General features: G+C 39.7%; 1 protein-coding gene across 1 annotated transcript; it reads right to left on the bottom strand.

Annotated features, from left to right (window-relative positions):
- Positions 1-4,300: 4,300 nt before the first annotated feature.
- Positions 4,301-24,906, bottom strand: fndc4a (fibronectin type III domain containing 4a). The gene is made up of 6 exons (XM_070849591.1): positions 24,682-24,906; positions 16,701-16,816; positions 15,007-15,211; positions 8,912-9,001; positions 6,707-6,840; positions 4,301-5,103 (listed from the first exon to the last, which is right to left on the bottom strand). Exons 1-6 carry the CDS (start codon positions 24,755-24,757, stop codon positions 5,062-5,064), a joined length of 663 nt encoding a protein of 220 aa, XP_070705692.1. The 5' UTR covers positions 24,758-24,906; the 3' UTR covers positions 4,301-5,061.
- Between the last annotated feature and the right edge of the window lie 253 nt (positions 24,907-25,159).

Genomic DNA, 25,159 nt, shown 5'->3' with positions numbered 1-25,159 from the left:
TTGTATAGCTGCACCTGTAACTGCTTAGAGAGATTTATCACCCCACCAACCTGATTAATCTTTAATCTCTAGACAAAGAACACGGCGCACAGGAAGTCAGTTATGACTGACCTGAGTCAAGTGAAGTGTGTTTTAACACAGTATTTCTAAAACATGTGTGCAAAGGACAAAGTCACATCATTACAGATAAAGACCAAACCTAAAATTAAGAAACAACACACAAATCATACATCACATTTATGAAAAAGCGCCTTGAAGACTGAATCTTTATGCACTGGCAACACTTCACAGAAGGGTGTCAAGGCTTCAGATAGGAGCATTTTTCTCCCATATATTGTGGGTAGAAAAAAACCCAGTCTAATCAAATCTATGTGTGTGTTTCTGTGAGACCAATGCTTTCTGTGAATGTTTGTTTAGTCTGATGACTGTTTATAGAGGAATGCAAATATCATTTTAATTTGTTAAGACGTGGATGATGTATCGTGGCAGGGTGCCTCTAATCTCATCATCAGGCTGTGCAGCACCAGCTGTAGGGGAGAACACACACACACACACACACACACACACACACACACACACACACACACACAGGCGTTTGAAAATTACCTGTAAGATCACTCGTGGTTTCACTGTCAGGGTTCATACATCACTGATTGAGGGATACAAAAGCTTAGTATGCAGACTTTTGCAGATTGGATGGGTGTAAATACAAATGACTAATTAACTATTCATGTAACCTCTTTAAGAATAGATTATTTCTTGCACATTCATCAACCCATTCACTTTTATTAGTCTGTGGGGAGGAAGACGGTGAGCTGGAGCCTCAGCGGCACTCTGACCTTAAAAAGTTTGGTTTCTATTCCTGGACGACTCAACTATCCAGAAAACTCAACGTGATCTCCTTGTCTACTATCAGAGACCATTGACTGTGGCTGAACAAAGACTGTGTGCAACAGCAGGCCTGTCTTCAGGAAAGAGATCAGCCTGCAGTGAGCACCAAAGAAAAGCTTCACTTTGATATTTTAAGAGAACTCACAGGAGACCGAAGAAGCTGCTCGGTGTTATTTCATGTGACAATCACAGCTGCTTCTATACTGCGTTTGTTGTTTTGCTGTGGCATTGTATTTGCGTGGCGAGCTGAGACAACCTGCACATCCTGACGGCAGCCAATAAAATCCTGCTTTTATAGACAAATTGTGGCGCAATTTGGTGCTGATGGAATGATAAGTATAAGAATAGACTGGATGACTACAGATTTTTTTTCTGGCACGACACTCTGCAATTAAAAGCAGCGCTGCTTCTGTGACCCAAACCACCTCTGGCCCTAGACATCACATTTAGGTTAGATAAGGTAGGAAAAACATACAATAAACAATACAGGAAAAATTGCTCTCCTTTTCCCAAGTATTCTCACAATACAAAATACCTTTTTATAAGGTTTGTAATTCAGTAGATTCTAATTCAGAAATTCTTGTCCAACATTGGAGCAATATGTCTTTTAACAATGTCTATTGTGTCCTTTCGTCTGCAAATGAGCAGCTCATGTAGTATCCATAACTGTGTAATTCATTGCTAATTGGCTATTTAACAGTTTTGAAATGGCTAATTAACCACTGATAAGGCACTCCGCATTGCCATAATGACTCAATATTGTGGAGGTAATAGTTATATTGTTTAATATAGAGAATCTATTGAGACTGGCTTCTGGAGGTCAGATACTCGATGGTTTTAACTACTGCAACTGAGAAAGTGGCAGATGGAGGGCAGTAACCTTTAAGTACTGTGAATATTTCCCATTATAATTAGAGACATAACTTTTCAGGTTATTTAGCTCATGAAGGACCGTCTAATGTCTAGTTTTGCTGTGGGTGTGATATATCTGCCATGTAAACGTGCTGTGAAACAAACTTCATGTACAACAGGAAGAAGATAAATGGCTGTGCTTATAAAAATAGGATTTTAGGACACATGACAGCCATAGGGCTGCAGCAGCCGTTTTAAACTTCATCAAATCTTAGTGACAGCATGCCACAGAGACCTCATTAAACATAACAAGGAATAGGTTGCTCTTTAATGCATTTCAGATATACATTATTCATGCCGAAGCCAAGATGCTGATACTAGGTTATAGTTAGTCCAAAACTTTGCAGCGACCTTACTCACTTCATATCACATCACCTCGGTTCTTATGTCACTTCACTGGCTGCCAATTAAATGTAGGATTCAGTTCAGGTTCCTTCTCTATATTCTCACCTATAAGGCTCTGTCTGATCTGTATCGGTGATTTACTCATCCCTCACTCCTCTGCTGGGCCCCTCAGGTCCTCTGGGCCTTACTCTACACTGAAAGCACAAGGGGACTGTGTGTCTGCTGTCCTGGGTCACAGGCTGAGGAACTATCTCCGCCTGGTTGTCAGATCAGCTGTCTCTCATGGGTATTTTAAATCTCAGCTGAAGAGATTTTTTTTTCTTCTTTCTTCTCTCTTTTTTTCTTGTTTTTCTTCTTGCATCATTGTATACATTATGCTAGTTTTTGAAAGGTGCTGTATATATAAAAATGTACGTACTTATTTTCACATCTATTTGAACGTCAGGCCCTTTTGACTGTCTATTTCCGCTCCGTTAGTCGGGTAAAAATACATAACGTACAGATGGAAACCAGGGGAGGCTGCTAATATTGCTGCACAGACTCCTCTGCAGACCCTGTATTCATAAAGCTGTTTATTTATAGATACAGTGTACACTCGGATCTCTGAATCACATCTGAAATCTAACCAAAGCTTATCTCAGCCGTAACAACAGCCCATAAATCACCTGAACAACTAATGGAAGGAAGTCTGCGGCGCTGCACTGAGACAGAGTGAGGGTGTACAATATTAATTATTAATCCCTGGGACGCTGTAATCACTTTCTATTCTAAGAAGAGCTGTATTCTTAGATACTTCTGTGTAATTACTTTTTTGATGAGGGACACTCTAGATTAAAGGCCAGGTGAAATGGCTTATTGAATTTGTCTTGTAAAGTACTGCAGCCGACCGTCTTATCTCATAAGTTCTGGTTCATTGTGGCAGGCTGATTGTGGATAAATGTTGAGGTGAGACAACTGCAGTTTCCAACATTTGATTACTACCTTTTAACTATTAATAGAAATTTTATTCTTAAGTGACATTAACAGATGGACAAAATAGCTTAAGGTGTGTCAATATAATATAGTGTTATCTTTGGTGGCAGCGGTTTCAGTCCTACTCTGATGGATTTCCACTGAGCTTTCTCTTGCTCAAATTATGCTCACAGAACAACATTTAAGATGCTCACTTGTCACACTGACTCGAAAGCCAGTGGTTGAATTGACGAGCTTTAACAAGACATGAGTTGATCTCTTCAAAATCCCTGTCTGTTATCCCTTACATCACGTCACAATCCCACACACATTGAGTGGCTTTCTCTCCGCTCTCAAGCCTGTGAGCCTTGCAAAACGTTTTGCTTGTAGTTTTACTTACATGCGTGACACTGAACTCAGGAAACTCATAATATGAAATACAAACCATAATATGAACGTTGGGGGTGGTCTCTAAAAAATATATTGTGGTTTTATTGTTTGTGGCTATCAATGCATGCTTTTAGGGAACATAAAGTCCACCAATCCATCTTTTCCAAATATGCAACCACTTAAAAGTCTCATACGTAAAATACAGTTTGAGCCACAAAACATTGTGCACAAAATACTACATGTCAGCATTTATGGTGCCGCTTTCCATGTATTACATGCATTTTGTACCTCAAGATGAAAGCAGTGAGTTTACAAGTATTTTAATTATCATATCTTTGCCTAATTTATTTGTAGCACTTGGAAAGTACTGCCTGCTTTAAAACACTTTTTGTGATGTGACTTGGCGAGCGTTTTGTGCATGAAGTGCAGTTTTCTACCATACTTTAAGTCTTGGCCAGCATTTAATGCACCAAATGCACCTTTGTGACAGTTGATGAGCACTTTGTGCACACCAGAAGAGATTTATGCATTTCAGCGAGAGAAACTCCACTACATTAGCTGCAACTTAGTAATGGGACATTCAAAAGAAGGTTTATTTTACATTTCAGGAAGTACAATTGTCAGGAAATGTACAAGATTTACTGGATGAAGAAAGATAGTGTCATCTTCTATAAGCAGGTAAAATAGAATAAAACATTAACAGCATCACAGTACTGCTTATTATTAATGTTTATTTCTCCATTTTTGGCATTTAACTTATAATGCACATCAAATGCTATTCTACAGGCAAATGACCTGCATGCAACTTCATTTAGTAAATGAATGAAATATGTACAGACATGATGTTTGCTATATATGAAATGTGAAAAAATACAATGTTATCCAGAAAACGTCAATTCAATAATTAATAATTAGAAAAAAGAAAATGGAGTTTTGGTGGATACATGGATTTCTGCTTTCTATACTTATTTACAATCTGCCTGCAGCAGTCAGACAGTATACCTTTGTGATTAGACAATATAATAACACTATGTTCAGTAGGGCCATGTTGATTTATTCAGAGATGCGATGCCTAAAACTGAGCTGTGAATGTGGTATCTAATTGCACATGCTGATATCAAAAATACACTGCGTATTTAAAGTCATAAGGACAGGCCTCCCAGAGATGATGTGTGTTCTGTATTGCAATAACATACCAAGCACCTGGCAAAGACATCAATGTTAACTTCACCATGGGTTAACATTCATTTTTGTTCTATCAGCCTGTAGGAGGTTTCTGTCAGCTACTGTCCTGTACGGTGTGTGTGTGTGTGTGTGTTGGGGTGTGTGGTTGTTTGTAGGCTTATGTGGGCGGTATTTCTGATTTTGTATCTGCAGTTAAGTGTTTTCCCACAAATACTGTGTGCATGCATGTCTGTCTTTTGCAAGACAGCCTTCGCCAACCCCATTCACTGATGACCACCCACAGAAACTATAAATTCTTTCAGCAAATCTTCCTCATCAGTGAGAAAGGTTGGAAATGCAGTGATGGTAGAAGAGAGAGTGAGTGATTTAACTCCAGCTTCCTTCTTCTCAAACTTCAATGATGTTGATAGACGGCACAGAGGGATGAAACTGCAACAGACAAGATAAATAAATATCACGATTAAAGGAATGCTTTCTGTTGACTGGAGAGAGTTTCGGAGGTCTTCATCAGAACTTCTCTGACAGAAACCTTACATCAACACGCTGCCACCTAATGAGGGCTGCAAGGAGAGATAAGCCAACACAATGAGAGATCCTACAAAGATTGCCCCTCAGCTTATTTAAACAAGAGAACTCAATATGTTGCTAAGGTAAATCCTAGTCAGAGGTCAGCACACACAACGCAAACGCCCTCAATTATTGATTAGTCATGGCTTCATTACTGAGCTGTGACTGCATATATCTGTCCACTGCTACGTGTTACTTTTTAAAGCCATTCTTGCACACTTAAACCTCCATCAGTAACTCCATTTCATATCATTTAAGGCATGGACTTCAACCTTAATCCAGCTCTGTATAATCATAGCACCTCCAGCATGTACATATACTATATTTATCATGACAGACATAACAAGTGTTTTTGCTGTTTCTTCTGATTACATCTGTAGGAAAGATACCGTTTCCATTAGGTTCTTTATCGAATGCAAGATATATGTTTTTTTTACCCCCAGTGGAATATTATTTTCCGGGGAAGGCATCTTAGACACCAGATATGCAAGAGGATTTACAAGAAGTGCTCTATGAAAAGCCTTAAACTTAATGGGTAAGATAAAGTTTAAGTTTACTGTATGTTTCCTGTAATGACTATGCAGACGTGGTCTAGACTGAGTAAATTACTTAAATCTTCCCAAAGAATGTTGAATTAAAAAGTAAAATGTAAAGTAAACTAACAGTGAACATTTATCGATCTTTGTTTCATAAGAAACAAGCATTACCTCTTTTTTTGTGTCTACATGCAAATTGCATTCACTAATCAAATAAACGTCAATGCATATCTTCCAGTTTAATAATAGGAAACAGGTGAAAATATAGGTGTGAGGGCCATGCTACATACACCTACTTCACTGGGCAATATTTAATTGATCAAGTATGATCTCACAATAACTCCCTCATTAATCGTAGCGTAGCTACTTAGCTTTTTGTTTTATGCCTGTACAGCTCAGATGTTCATATATTGTGCAAAACTACAGACATAATGTTAATATCCAACATAAACAAGTGTGCCAAATGCCAAAGAGGTGGGCACTCCATGGCAGTATGAGGAGGCTGAGCATGTTCTTTCAATGTAATGTAATCAGATTACATTAATGGTTTTATTCACTGGAGGCAATTGCTTCTGCATCAAGGTGCATTAAAAACAGAACATCACTTCCTCACTGTACACATTCTTCACACACCAGAAAAATGAATGATGGCTGAATTTCATTTTGCTGCTTCAGTTTTAGGTAGCTGGCACATTAATGTTTTATTAGCAATACCTGTGCTAAGTAGGAGAAGCCAAAATGTCTGCTGTGAAAACAGCATCAGATGGCGTCACTGCTGTCTGTACAGAGAGGCACTGATGGCACTGAGCTGCTTGAAAGACGGTTTTGTGAGGAGAATGCTGAGGAGCACTGGAGCCAAATTCATTCACAAAAAACCACTGAAGTGATGGTGATGTGGGCCTGCATTCATTCAGAGCAGTCCTGCTCACCTTACTCCTCAGCAGTCCTCCACTGTGGTGCTCTGGCGTGCTCCTCTCCGATGACGGCTTGGCCTTCTCCTTATTGTTGCTGGAGTCGTTGTCCTTGATGATGTCATACTGCCGGCAGAACAAGGCAATAACGGCTGCAGGGAGGTGAGAAATGGGCACATGTGCAACACACACACACACACAGACACACAGAAGAGGATAGGAATTCAGTCATGAGACTGCAACTGTCACTCACAGACATGTCACCACTTCCTCTAACTGAGCATGTTGAAAGGCCATGTGGATAATGGAATTCTGCTCCCAAGAGAGGGCGATGGCTGTGCCTTTATCTGAAAGGTTGGAAGACAGTAATTCTCCTTGGAGTTTGCTTTGTTGCATTTTGCAATCTGCCAGATGCAGTTCTGCCTCCAGTTTGGATAAGTACTGTTTGCTCGCAATTAACTTTGCTGCTTTGCTGAGGTTATGAATTTCTATGAGAATGCTCTCATTGAATATTCAGAAACTGATACACAGTTCTAGTAATGACAAGTGGGAGGCTGTGAGAAGCATAACGTAATTCATTTAATAAGCAAATTAATATTCATACACCATGTAAGTGCTCTGCAATATTGCAGCGACATGTCATTGGCTCTGCAGCAGAGAGATATTCATGGTAGGCATTTAAACTGCTGTGCTTCATGGGTAATTACAGTATCAGATGTGTAATTGAGAAGCGTGATTTGTTTGCACTGAAATGGTTTACATTACAGTTTATTGTAATGTTTTAATGTGCGAACTAAATGAGGTGACACTTTCCTCAGAATACCGGCAAAATGATGGTGATGTTTTTTAAGGTTTTCACTGTATTTTAAGCCTACAGCCACTTACTGCACTGAAATCTTATACGAAATAGCAGATGAGATCGGAAAGCAATTATCTAATTACTTTATAATTATATTAACGTGTTTTAGACAGCAGAAAGTAACCGAGGTAAGGATTAAAAAGATGAAAAAAAATTAACAAGAGCAGAAAAGTATAAATATTTAAAGAATAAATTAGATTATGAACTTTTGCTGGTGCTTGATGTTTAACAAAACAAGAGAAGCTAAATAAGACTGGAGTGGCTGCAAATGAGCAGTGCATTATGAACACACCGCATGAGGTGTTTTCATTCTTTACTCCCACTCGTCACAGCCTTCGTGTTTCTCTCTTAGGGTTGGGTTTCTCTCATTAGCATTATTTAATGTCTCACTCTGGAGCTCGTGGGTGGGAAACCCTGCTCCTGGCTGCCTGTCAGATATGCCACTTCTCATTGTGCCTCAACACTTCATTAATCAGCACACTTCCTCAAAGCAGTAGAAGATCATACATGGATGGAGAGCTCAGATGCAGAGAATGCTCAGAAAAGCGTGATGTTGGTCTGACGTGGCTGTCGTGAAAAAGCCTAAAGGGGAAGGGAGGTTCAGAGTAGTTCAAGTGTGTTCCTTCTTCTTGTTTTTGGACTATAACTTCCACTTAATAGGGATCCTGTACCTGTAGGAACTGTGCTGGATGACTTAGTGATTGGTGTGTCAATGTATTGATCTAGCTACAAGATAATCTATAGTGTGAAACCTGCGTCAGATGTGCACCATTAGTCTTCATCATGGAGACAATAAGTGTTAACATTCTGCAGATGCAATGGCAAAGTCCAATTATCTTTGAGCTTATTGCGCAGGATTTTAATGTCATTTTACTATAGATAGCAACTGCTCAATAACATCTGATGATTGGCATAGGATTTATAGATATTAGACTTTAATGGTTGTACAATTGCCCTTTTAATAACCTTTAAATGATCAAAGCCACATGTCACCATGAAGGAGGGTATGGTTGTTAGTCAGCAATATTAAACCTAGTCACATATATATATATATATGTTGTCATTAAAGCAGAATTCTGTACATTTATCTGAATTTATGGTAATTAAAACCCCTGAAAATTAGGTGTCAATGTATTTCTCTGTCAGATTAAATATTATGAATAGATATGCAAGTTAAAAAGGGAAAAACACATCCTCAGTTATATATTGAGTGTCACTCATGTATAATAAACAAAACCATGGTTATGTAGGATATTTTTGGTCCTAGTAAGAAGCTGATTGACAAAATAGGTGTTTTTTTCTACTCTTTGGTACTTTTTTTCTGACTTAGATATTATTAACCATACACAGTCATAAAAACCTACCTGCCCACATCACCAAGACCACCACAATTATGATCATCTCTCCTGTTTGTAGATGGCGGGACTTGTCCAGGCCCTGCACAGTGGGGTCATCTATGAGAGAGGACAGACAGGAGAGTTGTTGTACTCTTAATACAGTCTCCTCAACACAAAATACTGAAGACATTGTACTGAATCTTATGGCCCTTCCTCTTTGTTTATCCGAAATGGACAAAATACGAGATACATTAGACATAAAAATTCAACGTACATTCTGCCAGTGAGGTTTGGCAAAAATGGACACTGCGTTTACATGACTGTTTAACAGAAACTGTGGTAGTCACTAAATGTGGTGGGCGTATCAGTCTTGTTCCATTAATCCTCCTTTAAGTGGATTGAGTATGGGCCTATTTCCACTCTCCAAACTATCTCTTAACCCACATGGATGGAACTCTTCCAGATCGCCACTCTTCCCAATTGCCTCTTTTAGTGAATCAAGTTGACAAGAAACTGGCCCAAAATGGCAGACTGTCAGCTCTCTAACATGATAGCTATTAGGGAGCGGGGTCAATTATATTGCTACATTTTTTTTAGTCTAGGTAGTAGTGTGTATGGGCACGTGAGTAGAAAGAGTGTGGGGGTAGGACTACATCAAGTGGAAATTAGAAATGACCACAAGAAAGTGATTGACAGTAATTTATCAATACATAATACCTGCCTTGTATGGGGGCTAGATGGAATTTCAATGTGGAAAAAAGGAAGAATCACATGAAGGCTATTTGTATGGATTGAATAAAAAATGTGTTTATTTTTGTTATTTTCACAGTGGTTGCTGTTCTGACAATCGATCATGCTAACATTGTACTCGGCACAGACTCTAAAACACAAACTCTACAAAAACATTGTAACGGGGTGAGAGTTACGAACTAACAAAGTGGGTTTTCTTAAAGGTTTTGGTCGTTTTATCGTATGAAATTCCTTAATTTTGTTTCCATGGAACATGTTATTTTGCTAAGCTATAGTGGTGGAATAAGAAGGGTTTGTTGCTGGGCCATCTCCTGCGTCTTCCCAGTGCACAGTCAGGTCTAGACTTCAGGCTGCACATTACTCTTAAATGCCAGGTCAGGACCCAGGCCAATGCTCCTACGACATTCTCTCTATCTGTCTGACATCATCCCACTTAATGCTAAACTATTATTCATACATATAAAACTATTCCCTCTTTGAGTGCTACTATAACAAAACTCAACTTTTCCTCCCTGGTGATATTTGAGTTATGTCTATGCATAGAGAGACTACTGGTAGAAGTGGGATGACGCCTGCACATTAGTGGCTGTTTCAGTAATGGATTCAATCTTTGAAGCTTTTGTATTCTGCAAGACTTTGCAACTGAACTTGTTGTTCTTGTTTGCAGTTTTCTAGTTCATCTAATGACCCTACTTGACTTGAAAAAGCAGACTGTAAAGCATGCTGATATACAGTATGTGCATATTTGATGCGATAGGCTTCATATCAAAGAGTGAGTGAAAGGAATTTCCACATGACCTGTATAACATGCCCTCCTGCTGCAATGTACATATTTCATGTTGGCAGCAAACTCAGATATGCTGTGTGATTCTCTGCTAGTAGAGAATGAGCAGATTGTGGTGCCTTCGGTGCACCAAAGAGTTGGTGTTCAGATAATTAGTCGACCTTCCTTCTGCTCACCCCAAATTCCACGATGATGCTTGTGGCCGTGAACGGTGTCGGGAAACCGTGTAATAACACACCAGGGGTGCTGTGCTGGTGTCACAACAATGCATAATGTGTTATTCTTGCATTACGTCTCCTTGAGAATGAGCAACTGTGTTGTTAAGGTTTCAATTCACTGTAACATATTTTAAATTAGTTCAACTTTAAACTTTAAAACAGCACATGCCATATGACTGCATGGTTGCAACTGTTGCCGGTTCGAGTCCAGCTGGCAATTTTTTTTGCATTTCATACACCCTCTCCTCTGTTTCCCATCTACCTTCACTGTCTCTGTGGTGAACCATAAGAATCCCAATTTGAACTGGAAATGCCAATCTCCAGTTAAGCAGGTTATTCACTGATTAAGTACAAAGAATGCCAAATGAACAGCCATTGGGTTGCGCAATTCTTGACGTAATTCCTAGGTGCTATTCTATAGCTATTACACTGCAATCAACATTTGAAGCAAAAAAGTTGTCCAGCTACACTTAAAGTTCACTGAGAACATTTGTTTGCTAAATTTAAGACACTGCATTGAATCAATGGTGTAGCCACGCTGACAAACGTTAAACCTCAAGTTTGGTTTCTTTACATTTTCTCAATTTTCAGACTCAGTTCTTCATTTTGCTCGTCTGTGTGTAAAACATAAACTAATGATGAAAAATTGTGAGACTGTGTACCAGTTAGAGACAAAAGAATATTTTTGAGAGAACAGTGTGCAGCATACCTGTGTCAGTGCTGTTAATGGGGGAGCCTTGGTTTTAGCTTCTGACTCAGCATTGACAACTTGGCATCTCTTTGAAGTATCACACAGTAATTGTGTCTAAGGGGACCACCTACAGTACCTAGTTTGACTGCTCAAGGCACCCATCCTTTGAAATATTCTTTTTTGCTCTCCTGTGTGAAACAGTTTGACAGCTTAGTGGGAGCAGGTAACACTTTTAGCGGCTTCGTATCTTTTGTTTGGGAGTGATTTATATAACACATTAGGAGATTTTTAGATTTGTCTGTGTCATCACTATTCATGCTCACAAATACAACATCTTTATTATGCCACTTTTATCACAGACTATAAGCAAAAGAGAATCACGCACAGTATAATTAGTCTTACATTTCGAATCCCTTGCATTTTAAAAAATCCCTTCTTTACACTGGAATTATAACTCAGTGAAATTATTTCCATTTGTGTTTTTTAAGATATGTTTACTTTGCAAATGTTCCTACAGAGACATACTTAAATGGAATGGAACACAAATAAATTGATAAATTGCCAACATACAGCAATTTCTTGAAGTTTTCAATCGAGAACCACAGCACAACATATCTCACTCTTTGAGGAGACAAAGCACATAAATATATACACTCTGATTAAAAGCTTTCTGTGGAAGTAATGAAATTGAAATAGACTTTGTAAAAACATATTGATCCATGAAAGAAATCCACAGTGGCCTATTTAAATTCAAATTCTCCAGGAACACATGGTGGGTATCTTGCCAGGAAATGCTTTTTCATGAAATAAATTGACTCTGAATCTGGCCTCGCCAGGTGTACATTCAGTTGCACATGCACTAATATGTAATCACATTATGAAAGAGAATTGCAACATGGAAAAGAATAAAAGCATTATTGATTCATGGGCATCATAGCTCTGGCTCTTAGGAATGCCAGGTATATACCGCAAATCAATTTAGCTCAATAGGAGGCACTTGACTGTGACAAAGGATCTCTGAAATGGCTCTGTGATGCTGGAGCCAACTAGATTAAAAAGGCCTTTTAAGGAACAATGGTCAGCAGCAAGATCCTGAACAAAAATGTTGCATTAAATTGCATCAAGGTTTACGAAGAACACACGTGTTGTTATTTTAGAAGGAAACATTGTAAGCATCCTTTCAGAGTGGGCAAAAGCTTGTTATGGGACAGAACTTTAATTTAACAATGGAAATTCATTCTCAGGGGTAGTGGAAATGAATAATGTGGCTAAAAGTGTCTCAAAGGAGTATGCAGGAATAAAGCCTAGTTTCTCATGTTGATAACTTTGAGGATGGCCATCATTGACCCTCAATTCTAATATACAGACAGAAATATAGAAATAACATCAAGAAACGGCTTTAGGGAGTGGTAGGCCAGCAACTTCCATTTTCTGCATGTTAAAGCTTCAACTCTGTTGAAAAGAGTTCTTTTAAGTGCTGTTTCTGGTTAACAAAACAAAACCAAAAATTATCTTACAGGTCTATCTTTGTGAGGATCCTTTCTACAATGTTGTCAGACACCTTGACTAACAATCTGAGCCTGTCAGTGGATTGGGTGTGTTGCCTCTAAGGATAGGGTTACAGCCTCAATGGCCAATTTTGTGAAATGCTTTTTGTGAAATGCCATTATTTCTGAATTGTTGTTGTGTTTTGTAAAATGTTGTGTTTTGATCCTCGGGGCCATCGTACCCTTTATCTGAAACTAGGGTTAAAAAAAAAATCAAATAACTGCAATGACTATGTGGTGATGTGGACATTGCGTGTGTGACTTCAATCCACAATAGCTTTGCCACCAGAATCAGAGTCAAAATTTACAATGGCACAGAGCCAAACATAAAAAGAGAAAGCGAGTAATAAACTGGACAAGAGTTACATAAAGAAACTTGATGTGATTGCACTTTGAAAGTGGGGCATGAGAAGTCAGCGCCGCTGGAAGTAGATTTATGGAAAGCCGACACTGATTGCCTCTACACTTACAAAAACAAACTCCCACAAATTAAGCTCATCCATTGAATGGGCTGTTTTTCTGACCCACTTGGATGACTCTGGGGACTACAAATCCTGATTAACGTTGCAGAGTGAATCTTTTCCAAAAGTCTTGGAAAAAGTAGTAGGGCACTGGCCTGGTCTTTTCATGCTCAGCATTTTGTTCAGATACAGATGGTTAGTTCTGAAATCCAGTGCTTTTAACTTCAAAATAAGCATAGAAAATAATTTCCTGAGTGTTAACTATAGAGCAACAGGAGAGCAGTGTAATGCCAGTGCCTGTATTAGCTTAATGGACCGTTCACAGGCTCTTGTGTTGAACTTGAGCCTGAATGAGCTTCTGTCTATTTTGTCCATCTTGCCAGCTTAACTAATGGTACCAAACCTGAGTCAGCTGAAGAGAAACATTTATGATTCACTTGCATCAGCAGTTTCTATATTTACAACCTCAACCAGACCATAAGATAACAGAGAAGAAAAATGTTTGAAATATTAGGCCAATGTCAAACAGAAGCTGCCACATTTTAAGTTAATATTTTTGGGTTCATGCATTTGGCTCATCACATAATCATGGCTGAACTAATGCAGCGCAAATTAGTAAGGGATTTTCTTCTGAACTCTTCCCGAATGCTTATAAAAGAAAGCAAATGGCTTTTTTACACTTTCCTCATCTGTCCTGTAGGAAATTTAGAGCCACTGAATGCCTATTCTCTCTTGGTCACGGTCTTGATAATTCCTCCAGCCCATGAGCCGAGCTCAGACAGTGAATCCGAAGTGTTTTAGAGTGTGTGTCAGAATCCTGATTAGGCACCCAGAGTGATATAAAGTTGCATAAATTCAGAGGAGCTTGCCTGCAGTCATGCTTGAAGAGACTGTCAATAATGAATTGGTATCTAGGAAAAAATAAACCTGGAAGAAGCTCATAGAGCCCTCCCAGAGAGACGCTGTGAGAGGAGGCTTCGGGTTACTTGCACTCAGCACTAGCCCTTTACTGTACCTTATTTTCTATGTCGGGGTGCTTAAAAGCATTCAACAGCCAGAAGAAGCTTTAGCGCAACAGCAGGAAAAGCATCTGTAATGGGTTGCTCCTGTCTGTGCCTAGGGAAAAAGGCCTGTAGCTGTACCATGTACTGTAGAATTAAAAGCTAAGCATTACGTTATGTAACAGAGTGAGATGAAACACTGGAAAAAATGCTGCAGTGACCTTATCAATTATACCGCAGTTTGACCAACTTTATAGCATCGTGTTGACTTGACTTTGAATATATCTCACTAACAGATGTGATAGAGGTATCGGGTAGAGCTTATACCTCTATGCCATGTAACTCTATTATTACTTTTTACAACACTTTGTTGAATACTTGATTCTGATTGGTCAGTTACACGCTACGGTCTGTTTTTCTGTTCTGTGCTATGGACGCATTTCTGATAGTGGAAGCAATTCATAATTTTTAATCAATAAAATTATTTCGAAATCTATAATTTTTGTCAAATTATATATTTCTTTAGTAGAAATAAGTGGGATAATGTATAGCGAGCCAGGCCAGATTGATGCGAGACCACTTCTTCAATCCCTCCATTATTGTCTCTGAACCCAGACAAAAACACCTTTTTACAACTGAACTTTGCCACAAGTATCTCAGAGCAGCTTACCTTGATTGGAGCTGTTGGAGGGGAAGCGGTCTGACTTCTTGAGGGTGCGAAAATGGACCTTTTTGCTGGCTTGGCTTTCCCCATAGAGGCCAATGGACTGGACCTGGATAATGTAGTCTGTCTCCTCCTCCAGATCCCAAAGAACACAAGACCGGCTGGTGGTGTTGACTTCCCGAATGAACCGCTGCATGTGTCCATCCTGCCTCTAGGGATTGGAGGAGAGGTAGAGAGCAGAATGGATCGGTAGATCTATTGACTAGATACAATAATCAATACAGTCGGCGTTTAGGTGATCAAGGTGACCACACAGTAACACCGGCCCTGCAAATGTATCCCTAAGGAAGGCATTCGCTTCTGTAAAAAGTCTTCTTGCTTGACTTCGTGAATATCATCCTTCCAGTGTAATATCACATTAATGATGCATCACCTTTTAACATTATAAAAAAGCTAACATAACAGTCATGTATCTGTGTATGGGCCATGGGCAATGTGAGATGGAGGTGACCAACCAGCAAATATTCAAGGTGCTGGAGAACGACATGCTGAGTACTTTATTATGTTAACAGTTGGCACTTCATTTTCACCATATGGAGTCTTGACTGGAAATTGAGAAGTTGTGTAGTCAATATTCTGATTAATTTAGACGGCAAGTGTGCCGTCAAAGTCTCAGACTTTGTCTTTGACCTTTCAGAACGTTATTGGAGCAGTCAAGGCCCATAGCTTTGAGAATTATTCGTCCTGCCTGCATGCAGAGCTCTCTTCTCAGGGTGCTCTCCAGCCCATCTGCACTTGAAGTGGCTTGAGGCCAGATGTCTTCTTCTTATGTGTTTTTTATGGCCCTGCTTGTCTGAGAGATCTGATATAAATAAAATGCTTGTTACTCTCCGTGAAACAATGAATAATGTACTGATTAAACCGCCATATACACTCAAGGCAATTGCCAAACATGTTATATAGCCCATCACTCGCACTGAGTGAATAGCAAAATTAAATGGCTGCATAATGCATTGAGTTGCATAAAGCATAAACATGATTACAGCAGTGTATGGCATTCCTTCATTTAGTGTCAGCATTCATTGGATTTACTATTTTAGGCCTTTGGAATCTTTTCATCCTAAAATATGCATTTTGGCAGCTTCACATAGTTATGTGCATTCCCGTGGCACCCTTGTTTTCTCTTGACAAATCGATCATGCCAAGTTTTATTCAAACTCCAGGCTTGAAGGCAAAATTTAGTCAGCCTCTCTGTGTGTCAAGCAAAGCTTTAAGGGGTTCCTAAGAATATACATCTAGACGAAAACACATCTTTGTTCAACCAGGATATGTACATATCTGCTTCTTCCTCCGTATGCTAGGCAAACTCTTTATACACAGTGAGGTATTTGCTGAGCACATGAAATATCCTCTATGGACTCCAGTCAGTGAATAGATTATCATGTCATTGTCCGAAAAATATCATCCCTACATGTTGTCAAGAACTGGGGCATGATACAAAACGGACTCCAGGTGCACTTCATCATTCTGACTACTTGCTGGGTTGTGTGCCAACAACATTTTAGCAGAACATGATGAAGGCTTACTGCCAAACCACAAATGGCTACATCCAAAAATAAAACTAATGAAATTTCTTTCTTTTTGTGTTCTGCTAACCTACCCATGATCTACATGATTAACATTCAAAGTTGAGGACTTACTTGTTGTGAGATAGAGAAGCCAATTATGATATCTCCCTCTGGAACCTCCCAGGATACAGTTGCCGAGTCGGCCCGCAGGTGCATGACGGACACGTTGACAGGAGCCGGTGGCCGGTCTGCAGGAAAGGAAACGGGAGCAGAGAGGTCTGTGAATCCAGCCACTTCTCTACTGTAGATATTAGATTATCCATGCCACCTGTGTCTGCACTGCACCTGGAAAGTCTCATTTTTTATTAAAAGTGAATTACCAAGTCTTACTCTCAAAATTCATGTGGTCAGGTTAGTGAATGAATCAGGATGTGCAGCTGCACTATGGGACACCAGGCTGTATGTGTTGTCGGTAAGCCATTGAGTCTCATGTGATCAGTCAATGGACTAGACTTAAAAAAGGCTTCCTGTGTTCATCTTTCTGTAGTTATGTGGCTTAAGATTTGTGAGTTAAGTTTCACTGGTACATTCCTGTTCTTCCTTCCACCACCAAGTAGCAGCCTCACTGTTTTCTGATCTACTTTCCTCAGAACAACAGTCCATTAGTTTGCCATGTCTACCCCCGTATCACCCAACTACAGCAGTGTCGCTTTAATTAGCTTCGTTGTCACATTTAAACAAACACTCTAGTCTGAACAGGGACGTTGGTCAGGTCACACACTTTCATAGAAACAGGATTCCATCCCCTTACACATTTTTACAATGTGAAACTAAACTCTGTAAAAACAGTATATTACTGCTGCATTCATATGTATGTTGCATTTAACAATTATAGATGTTTGAGGTTGTGTGTTGGGTAATCACATTTGCAGCACTGCATCAAGGTCTATAAAATCATTACATGCTTGCAGCATCACTGTACTGTGGGAATCATGTATCATGTATCTAAGAAGTCATTCAATGACTCAGAAGGAGGGTTTCAAACTAAGTTATTTAAGAAGTAGGAGAGTTTTCCCATAAAGGAGCACTTACATTTATCCCAAACATTCAAAATCACCACATCTGGAGATACATGGTTTTACAAGGAGATTATGACATTTTTTAATCTGAAAAGTAACTAAAACTGTCCAACAAATGTAGTTCTGTCATTTTCTATATTTTTGTGAAAAGTGTGTTTGCAACATTCCCCAGAACCAAACAATTGTAAATTACAAACTAGTAAACTCAAAGTAAACACCTACGTTAATTAATTTAGTTTCTAGCTGTTTAAATAAATTGCTTTATTGCATTTTATTATAAATCTATAGAATATCAATTATAAATCTATATAAATCTGTGAACTTCCTTGTCTGTCAACCTGACAGAACCTTCTTAAAGAAGCCATGGTGTCAATTTCATGTCCACCTCCTTTGGACGGGGTTACATTTCTTCACCTTGTCACTTTGCAGCCATCTATCATGATCTGGTTGCTGGTGGACACGTTGATTGCAAAGTGGGACAAAAGCCTGGGAAGCAAAAGCCAGGAGAAACAAAGGGTGACAGATCTAATAGGGGGCCCTTTACTGCTTCACAGTCTCCAAGCAATTGTTCGGGTTAGATGGATAGGTAAGATGGGATTGAGCAAACAGGGACCTGGAGGCCATCCTCCGAGCTTTTGTCATTAATGTGGATCTAATGGACTTTATGAATTGTCACAGAAAGTAACTGGTGTAACGCTGAGAGGTTTGAGTGTGTGGAAATGTCTTGACCTGTCAGATATGTGAAAAATAATGGGGAAAAAAATAGTTTCTTGTGGTGTTTGTTATGGTGTTGGACATAAAAGTAGTCAGAATAGCGTCTGCTTTATCTGTATATGAGTTGTAGCTACAGTATCTGGGCTGCTCTCTGAGTACCCGTTGTAAGATTTCTAGTTCCAGCTTTCTGTAGCAGTTCACTACAAAGTGAGTATTAATTGACTGCTGTAAGTCAATTTGTATTTCAAACGCTTTTATTAACTCATGGGGCACGGACGTAATAACCCATAACACAGTTGTCTTGAGATGACAGCCAAAAGCATGTGCAGTGCAAGGACAATATTTCATCCAAAAAGTGCACTCAAGAGAGAAAGATGAAAGACGAAATGACGAAATTGGGAGCTATTTCAAATGATTTGCCGTTTTCTATATCAGTCCCTCTCACATCCCTCTCTTCTTATCTCCCCGTGTCTCCTGTTTTATCTCTCCCTCCCTCCCTGTGTCTCTCTCTCTCTCTCTCTCTCACTCTCTCTTTTTGCTTCTTGCACTTCTGTCTGTTTTATCTCAGAGACAATCAATGGCGGCCTCTGTGTTCGGTGCAAAAGGTGACATTGAGGCAGATCTGGAGATCCTCGGGTCAGACGAGGCTATCGGCTTCTCCGTCTCAGCACTTGTGGCATGATGAACCACAGAGGGGGGATCAAGGTCAAAAACGGGCATGTCGCTCAGTTCCTCCGGCTCATGACACACTCAGAGATTGGTTTGTGGAACGGAGCGGCTGAGATGAACAAGAGTCCAGAATAATGCTTTGCCTATGATAGAGAGCGAAAGAGGAAATGAATGTTCCAACTGTGTAGAGAGCCGGGAGAAAAGCGGACTTACTAGTATCAAGAGGTCAAGAGGTTAGGTCTGTTTCATTTTGCCCATTTGATGAGAAGCTTATTCATAAGATAGATGTACAGTAGGTTAAGAGGGAAGGAGTAGTGTATATCATCCTTGAGAGTGACTGAGTCATACATATATTTGTAATAATGGTTCCTGTGTCCTTGTGCCTTGGCAATGTCTAAAAGATTGTTAATTTTGTGTCATTAACATTTAAAGATGCAAATGGTCTTCTAATTGCATATATTACCAGTAAACTGCTGGGACACTAATTGGCTAAAATCTAACAATGATTTTCTTGATGTCTCATTACAAAACTCCCATATTTAACAACCTTTGACCAAGCTTTGATTCTTGCAACCTCATCATGCCCGACACACACTTTGCCAAAAACAACAAGGACTAGTTAACAGGAAAACGCTGTCAAACCTAGATTGCCCTCAGCACGAGTCGTGCGGTGCACACACTTTTCAGGATCAGATGCAACATTTATCTACAACAGGACACAGTCATTTCTCTTGAAGCTCGTTGTCCTTTAGGTAATGGGGGTTACAGACAGCCACGCATGGGCAAAAAGGCAGCCAGTAACCATGATGCATTGTGTGCAGGCCATTTGCTGGTGATTGAGCAAGTGATGGATCAGCTGAAGCAGGTCATGAATCATCACTAATGTATAAGTGCCAGCTTTCTATATGATGTTTCCATTGTGGGTGGGTGAGCAGGATAAGTATATTTGCAATTTAAAGTACCTGGGTAAGGTGACTTTTGGACTGTAGGGCATAAAGAACACTTTTGTATTCATTCATTTGATATTTTGGAAGTTTATGGTAAATAAGAAAAATGTTCTTCATGTCTCCAAGATGTAAGCACTCTTGGCTCTGAATGATGGTGATTTTCTAATCAATATTTTTATTGATATGAAGTTCAGGAGTCCAATCCTCTTCCCAATCTTTCCCTCTCAGCTTGTTTGATGTCCCCCTGCAGTAATAAGTGTCATTGTGGATACTTCAGTGTTTGCAATCGGCCACGTGCCCTGAGTGAGCCTCACTCCACAGAACGCTGTTATGTAAGATCTGAAATCAAACAGCAGTGGGTCACAGCGGCCGAGCCGTGTGTTAGTGAAAACAAACGGTACGACCCTCTTGGGATGTGGGCGCACTGCCAGGATGAATCATAGCCTATAGCCAAATCCCAGCACATTAGCTTCTCTCCATCTAACCAGAGCGCACAGAAAGATAGTGAAAGTGCAGGTGGATCTCTGAATGGCTGACAAGCTACGTGGAAAAGAGCCCAGTCTGAATTTGTTAGAGCGAGCTCTGGATGTGACATCTTACATTTTGGCCTCTATATTTGCTTGCAAAGCACAGTTGCGCGAAATATCCTGATTTACACCTACAGTCATTTGTTTATTGATTACTTATATTGTATATTGTATTTATATTTTAACTGTATATTCACAGTATAAGAGAAGAGTTTGATTTTGGATGTATTTTTATGATAATACTATAAGATTTCAGATTCATCTCAATAAGATGACCTGTGCAGGTTTTGTTCACAGGTCAACTTGGATAACCATGACCCATTGATCAAACAGAAGTAGAAAACTGAGATGTGGAGTATTAAACTGAAGATACCTTTACTTGTCTGATTTACCAGGAATTTTTACTGCAATATAAACCATAACGCCACAATTTTACAGATGACATGTAATCTCCATTTTACTATTTCCAGGAGCCACTTCTGTGTTTAGTTGGATGCAGAAGGAAAGCATTAATGTGTAGCCAAAGCAAAATGCAATTCAGCTGCCTTTTTGTTTTTGCTTTTTTCACCTGACATGAGTTACTTAATTATAGCACTCATGCAAATAGAATTGTCACCTCTGCACCTAAAGAGCTCCAACTGAAATTACTGTTTAAAGGCCCTGAAATCGCATCACTTTTTGTGAATAGATACTGTATCTGGATGCCAAGCAGACATCGTAGCTCTAAGCGTTTCTTTTAGAAAGTGTGATAGCAGAGTCAGTGACCTATTCTAATAGGAATAGTAGTAATAATAATCCACTTAGCATCAGATTAATTTATTTTGAACCCAGGTCATTCTTTTGAATGATTTTCGAAACAGAAATTGTAAAATCAATTTAAAAGCTCGTGCACTCATTGAGTTAGATGCGTGACAAAGTGACATTTGCTCCATGACTCAGATAGCGACAGAAGCTTCTCTTACATAATTTTGACATATTTGTAAAATATCAAGTCTGACATGAATGAGCTCACTGCTCATTTTTCAGCAATAAATGTTCCAAATGATCGATCAGTTCACTCACAACCCAGTAAAACCCCCAACGGTGCATAATTCACATTGCTTCAAGCACATTTGAAAGGCAAAACAGTGTGGTTTACCAAGACTGTGGACTCCCCATATTATCGATCATATTTCAGTCTCAGTTTCCTCCAAGCTCATAACAGTTTGAAAGGCTGCTTGTAAGGTAATCCTTTTCTAATACCATAGTCCCTTGAGAGATAATATATTCACAGACAACTAATAAATAAAGGCAATAACTCATAACAGGCGCCTTGAATTTTGATGTGTTGCCCAGTCAATCTTGAAACAGCTTCATCTGGATGTGTTTCAAACCCAGTCATGGGAAGTCTAAATGTTCCTCTCTGCACAGCAGGAGGTTGTCACACAGCTGCTTGCAGGCCCCCGTGTTGCAAATCGCCTGCTAGTGGAGCTCTTAAGAAATGTCGACCGTGCTGGTTAACTGAGCCGCAGAACTCTCTGCCCCCATATTACCTTTAAAGACCATTTTCTTGTTTCATATCCAAACTCCATTCCCCTCTGAGATCCTGCCTTTTCTTTCATATTTGACGCCACGTGGTGGCAGTGACTTTATGCAATCATTCACTAAATGTCTTACTCTAGTGCACCAGTATCTATCTAGTACACCAACAACAGTATGAAGTGGCTTTTTAGACGGATATAGATGAAAACCAGGCGTGGCTAAGTCTTCTGTCTCTTCCTATACATTTCCTATACTGTCTCTTGCTTTAGGTACACACTGCCTTCTTTCCTGCAGACTCAGAGGCTGTGAAACGTCAGTGGAACCAGATGGGACCAGGTGCCAGTGTAAGGTTAATGTAGTCGCTGGCCGATCCCTGAGGATTTCCAGCCACGAGCTAACATTACTTTATTATCCCAAAACTGTAAAGGCTCACATGCAGTGACGTGCAGGAGCAGATTTATGAGCAAGGTGTTTATGCTCAGAGTTTGTTGCATTAATCTTATTGGCTACAGTGGGTGTTTGCTGATTCTACAGACGTCTAAACAAGACACCAAGTGTGAGCTACTGCATGACACTCAAAACACTGATATAAAATGTAGGGTTGCCTAAAATCATTCATTTCTACACCATAGTCTGTATTTTTTCCAGTGTATTTGTGAATTGTCTGCGATGTGATGAGAAATAGAATTATAACAAGATGAGCAAACACTGGCCCTCACTCTGATGGATTTGGCTGTAATACACAGCATGTATTTGTCAAGAATGTGACACCAAGTTTATGAACAGCAGATTGCCAATTTGAAGAGTGATATGAGCCTGGCCATCCAAATCAATCCAATACTTTCTAATTCATATTTGCTCAGTATGCAAAGCTCTGGTTAGGCCTCATGCAGGATTCATTTTCTTGCATGCTTGTTTTCACACTGTGTAAATGTAAACATGGATACCCACGTTTGAGAATTTCTTGTCAGTCTGGACCAAATCAAACACCCTCTGTGAGTTTATACTGTTTGACTTAAGAAGATTACGTCAAACTAGAATTTTTCTCTATTACATTTAGATACTGGAAGCTCACTGCTGATTTAAATACATGTTCATATGGACCAAATGTCATTTCTTTGGGTTTTTGCAAATTAATTTTACCAATCCAAATTTAAAGGCCCGTGCTTTTTATTGTGTCATGACTCACGTTGAGAAACAGGCTCAGTGGATGAGTGAAAAGCTTTGAGAGCAGATTTCAGTAGGTGAGATGGAAAAAAAAAACAGTCCCTATTGAGTGCTCACCTTCATCATGCACCATTACATCATTTTAGTATCACTTCCAAAATATTTAAGCAAATTCAGTTAATTTTGTCACCTGTGAGAGACTTCAGTGAAATGCTGCCTTTTCCTGCTTTGTTGTAGAGTTTCCATTTTTATGGACAGCCTGACCATGAACCAAAGAGGCATGCCATTAATTTAGACCTTCCTCAGAATGACATGCCACTGTGAATCCCACAGTTTCACAGCATTCAGGATTGGCAGTAATGAATTCAACATCTATTTTCATTTACTTTGAAGTTCATTGCAACAACAGAATTTATATTTATGAGTGTCATGTTCATTATTATTTCAATGGTAGCTTCTCCCGTTCTTGACAGTTGAACTCCACTGAGATCAGAGATGCTCTTGCGTTTCACCTGTCAGCGCAGAACATGACAAAGGTCTAAATTTTTCTATCAGGCAAACAGTACACACTCCCACAGATACAGTAAAGTGCCAATCTGATTTTCTCAAGGCGCTATCATATGTAGGACTCAGTTCCCTTGAGAGGCGAGGGAGGAAGTGATAGAGGTAGATGAGGAGACAGAGATACTGTAGACACTCACATGCAGAGGCAGATAGAAAGATTTAGGATACAGAAAAGATTCATAAAAGTCTGACTCTTGTGGTGGAAAAATTATAACAAGCATATATATGCACCGTTGTAAATGAGACAGTTCAAGCACAGGAGGTATCAATGAAGCCTGATCTCACTGAGGGCAGCGTTGGCTCTGCAACTGGTGTTTCTGTGCCACAGAATTTTAGAAGAGTGAATCCCTCCAATGAGAGCTTTTATAAGTCCCATTGTTCAGTAGTGCCATGATCAAAGAAAAAAAATGTTCTTTCTTTAGTCTAACAAGTGCCTTTACAGGGGGGGAGCAGACACAGTAGGAAAAGGCTGGATGTGGCTGTAGTGCAGATTTTCTCTTTGGCAGGTTTCTTGCTGTAAAGGAGCTAATTTTTGTTTGTGTTTATTAGATGCACAAGCAGGGAAAACCTCCAGGGTTATTACTAAGATTACTGTAAAGTTATTAGAATTTACATGCAAGAGACAAAGCATGTTCTAAAATCAGAAGCACATCTTAAACATGCTGTTCTGGTGACCAGATGAATGTGATAGATATGATGAATATACAGTAAGTGAGTAGACATGATGATGAGGAAATACTGTGGTGTGTTTGTGTGAATGGAGGCTGGCATTAAACGCATCATCGGATACAGATTAAAATTACACCAAAAAAAAAAAAAAAAAGCCTCGTTAAACTCTGTGACTTGTTCACTTTGCGTGACTAATGGCGCATTTTACGAGGCTGCAAAGTGCACAGTAACTGATGTTGTAGAGGTTTATACTCACTCGCTCCCACCAGGAACATGTCGCTGCCAAAAAGCAACAGGACCACGGAGTTGACCAAAACAAGCAGACGAGCCATGTCTCGGTGTGTACGGCCGCTCTTCTCTGGTGAAAAACGCACGTCTCCTATGCACGAAGGGCAACTAAATTAGAGCAGTTCATTTTTTTTTTTACAACATGCTGGAATTCCTTTGGTGGGTGGACGAAACGTGGCTGGCTGCAGTCGGACTCGAGCTGGTCAGTAGATGGATAACCAGTGAAAGTACGTAACAGATGATGTCTTCACAAACATTTTGTCGAGCCGATTCTTCATTCGGGCTTTAAATCCACAAGTCCTCCGTCCATGTTCTCGCGCAGCCTGGTGGTCCGACTAAATGTGGTGGACCTCCATCGTCCCCGGAGCTCAGGTATGAACTGGTCGTGGGAACAGATGACGCTCAGGGGCGCGCGAAGGGGACGCCGGGAAGCGATTCAGCACCGT

Source organism: Pempheris klunzingeri, chromosome 18 (genome assembly GCF_042242105.1).
Source record: "Pempheris klunzingeri isolate RE-2024b chromosome 18, fPemKlu1.hap1, whole genome shotgun sequence".
Taxonomy (NCBI): Eukaryota; Metazoa; Chordata; class Actinopteri; order Acropomatiformes; family Pempheridae; genus Pempheris; species Pempheris klunzingeri.
This window is presented reverse-complemented; position numbering and strand designations above follow the sequence as displayed.

What these genes read in the sequence shown, in the direction of transcription:
- fndc4a (XM_070849591.1), bottom strand. Translation starts at nt 24,757, where the DNA reads ATGGCTCGTCTGCTTGTTTTGGTCAACTCCGTGGTCCTGTTGCTTTTT. An exon ending in GCTTCTCTATCTCACAACAA is followed by an intron (nt 15,212 to 16,700) that starts GTAAGTCCTCAA and finishes TCCAATCCCTAG; the next exon opens with AGGCAGGATGGACACATGCA. An exon ending in GGTCTTGGTGATGTGGGCAG is followed by an intron (nt 6,841 to 8,911) that starts GTAGGTTTTTAT and finishes ACCTCCCTGCAG; the next exon opens with CCGTTATTGCCTTGTTCTGC.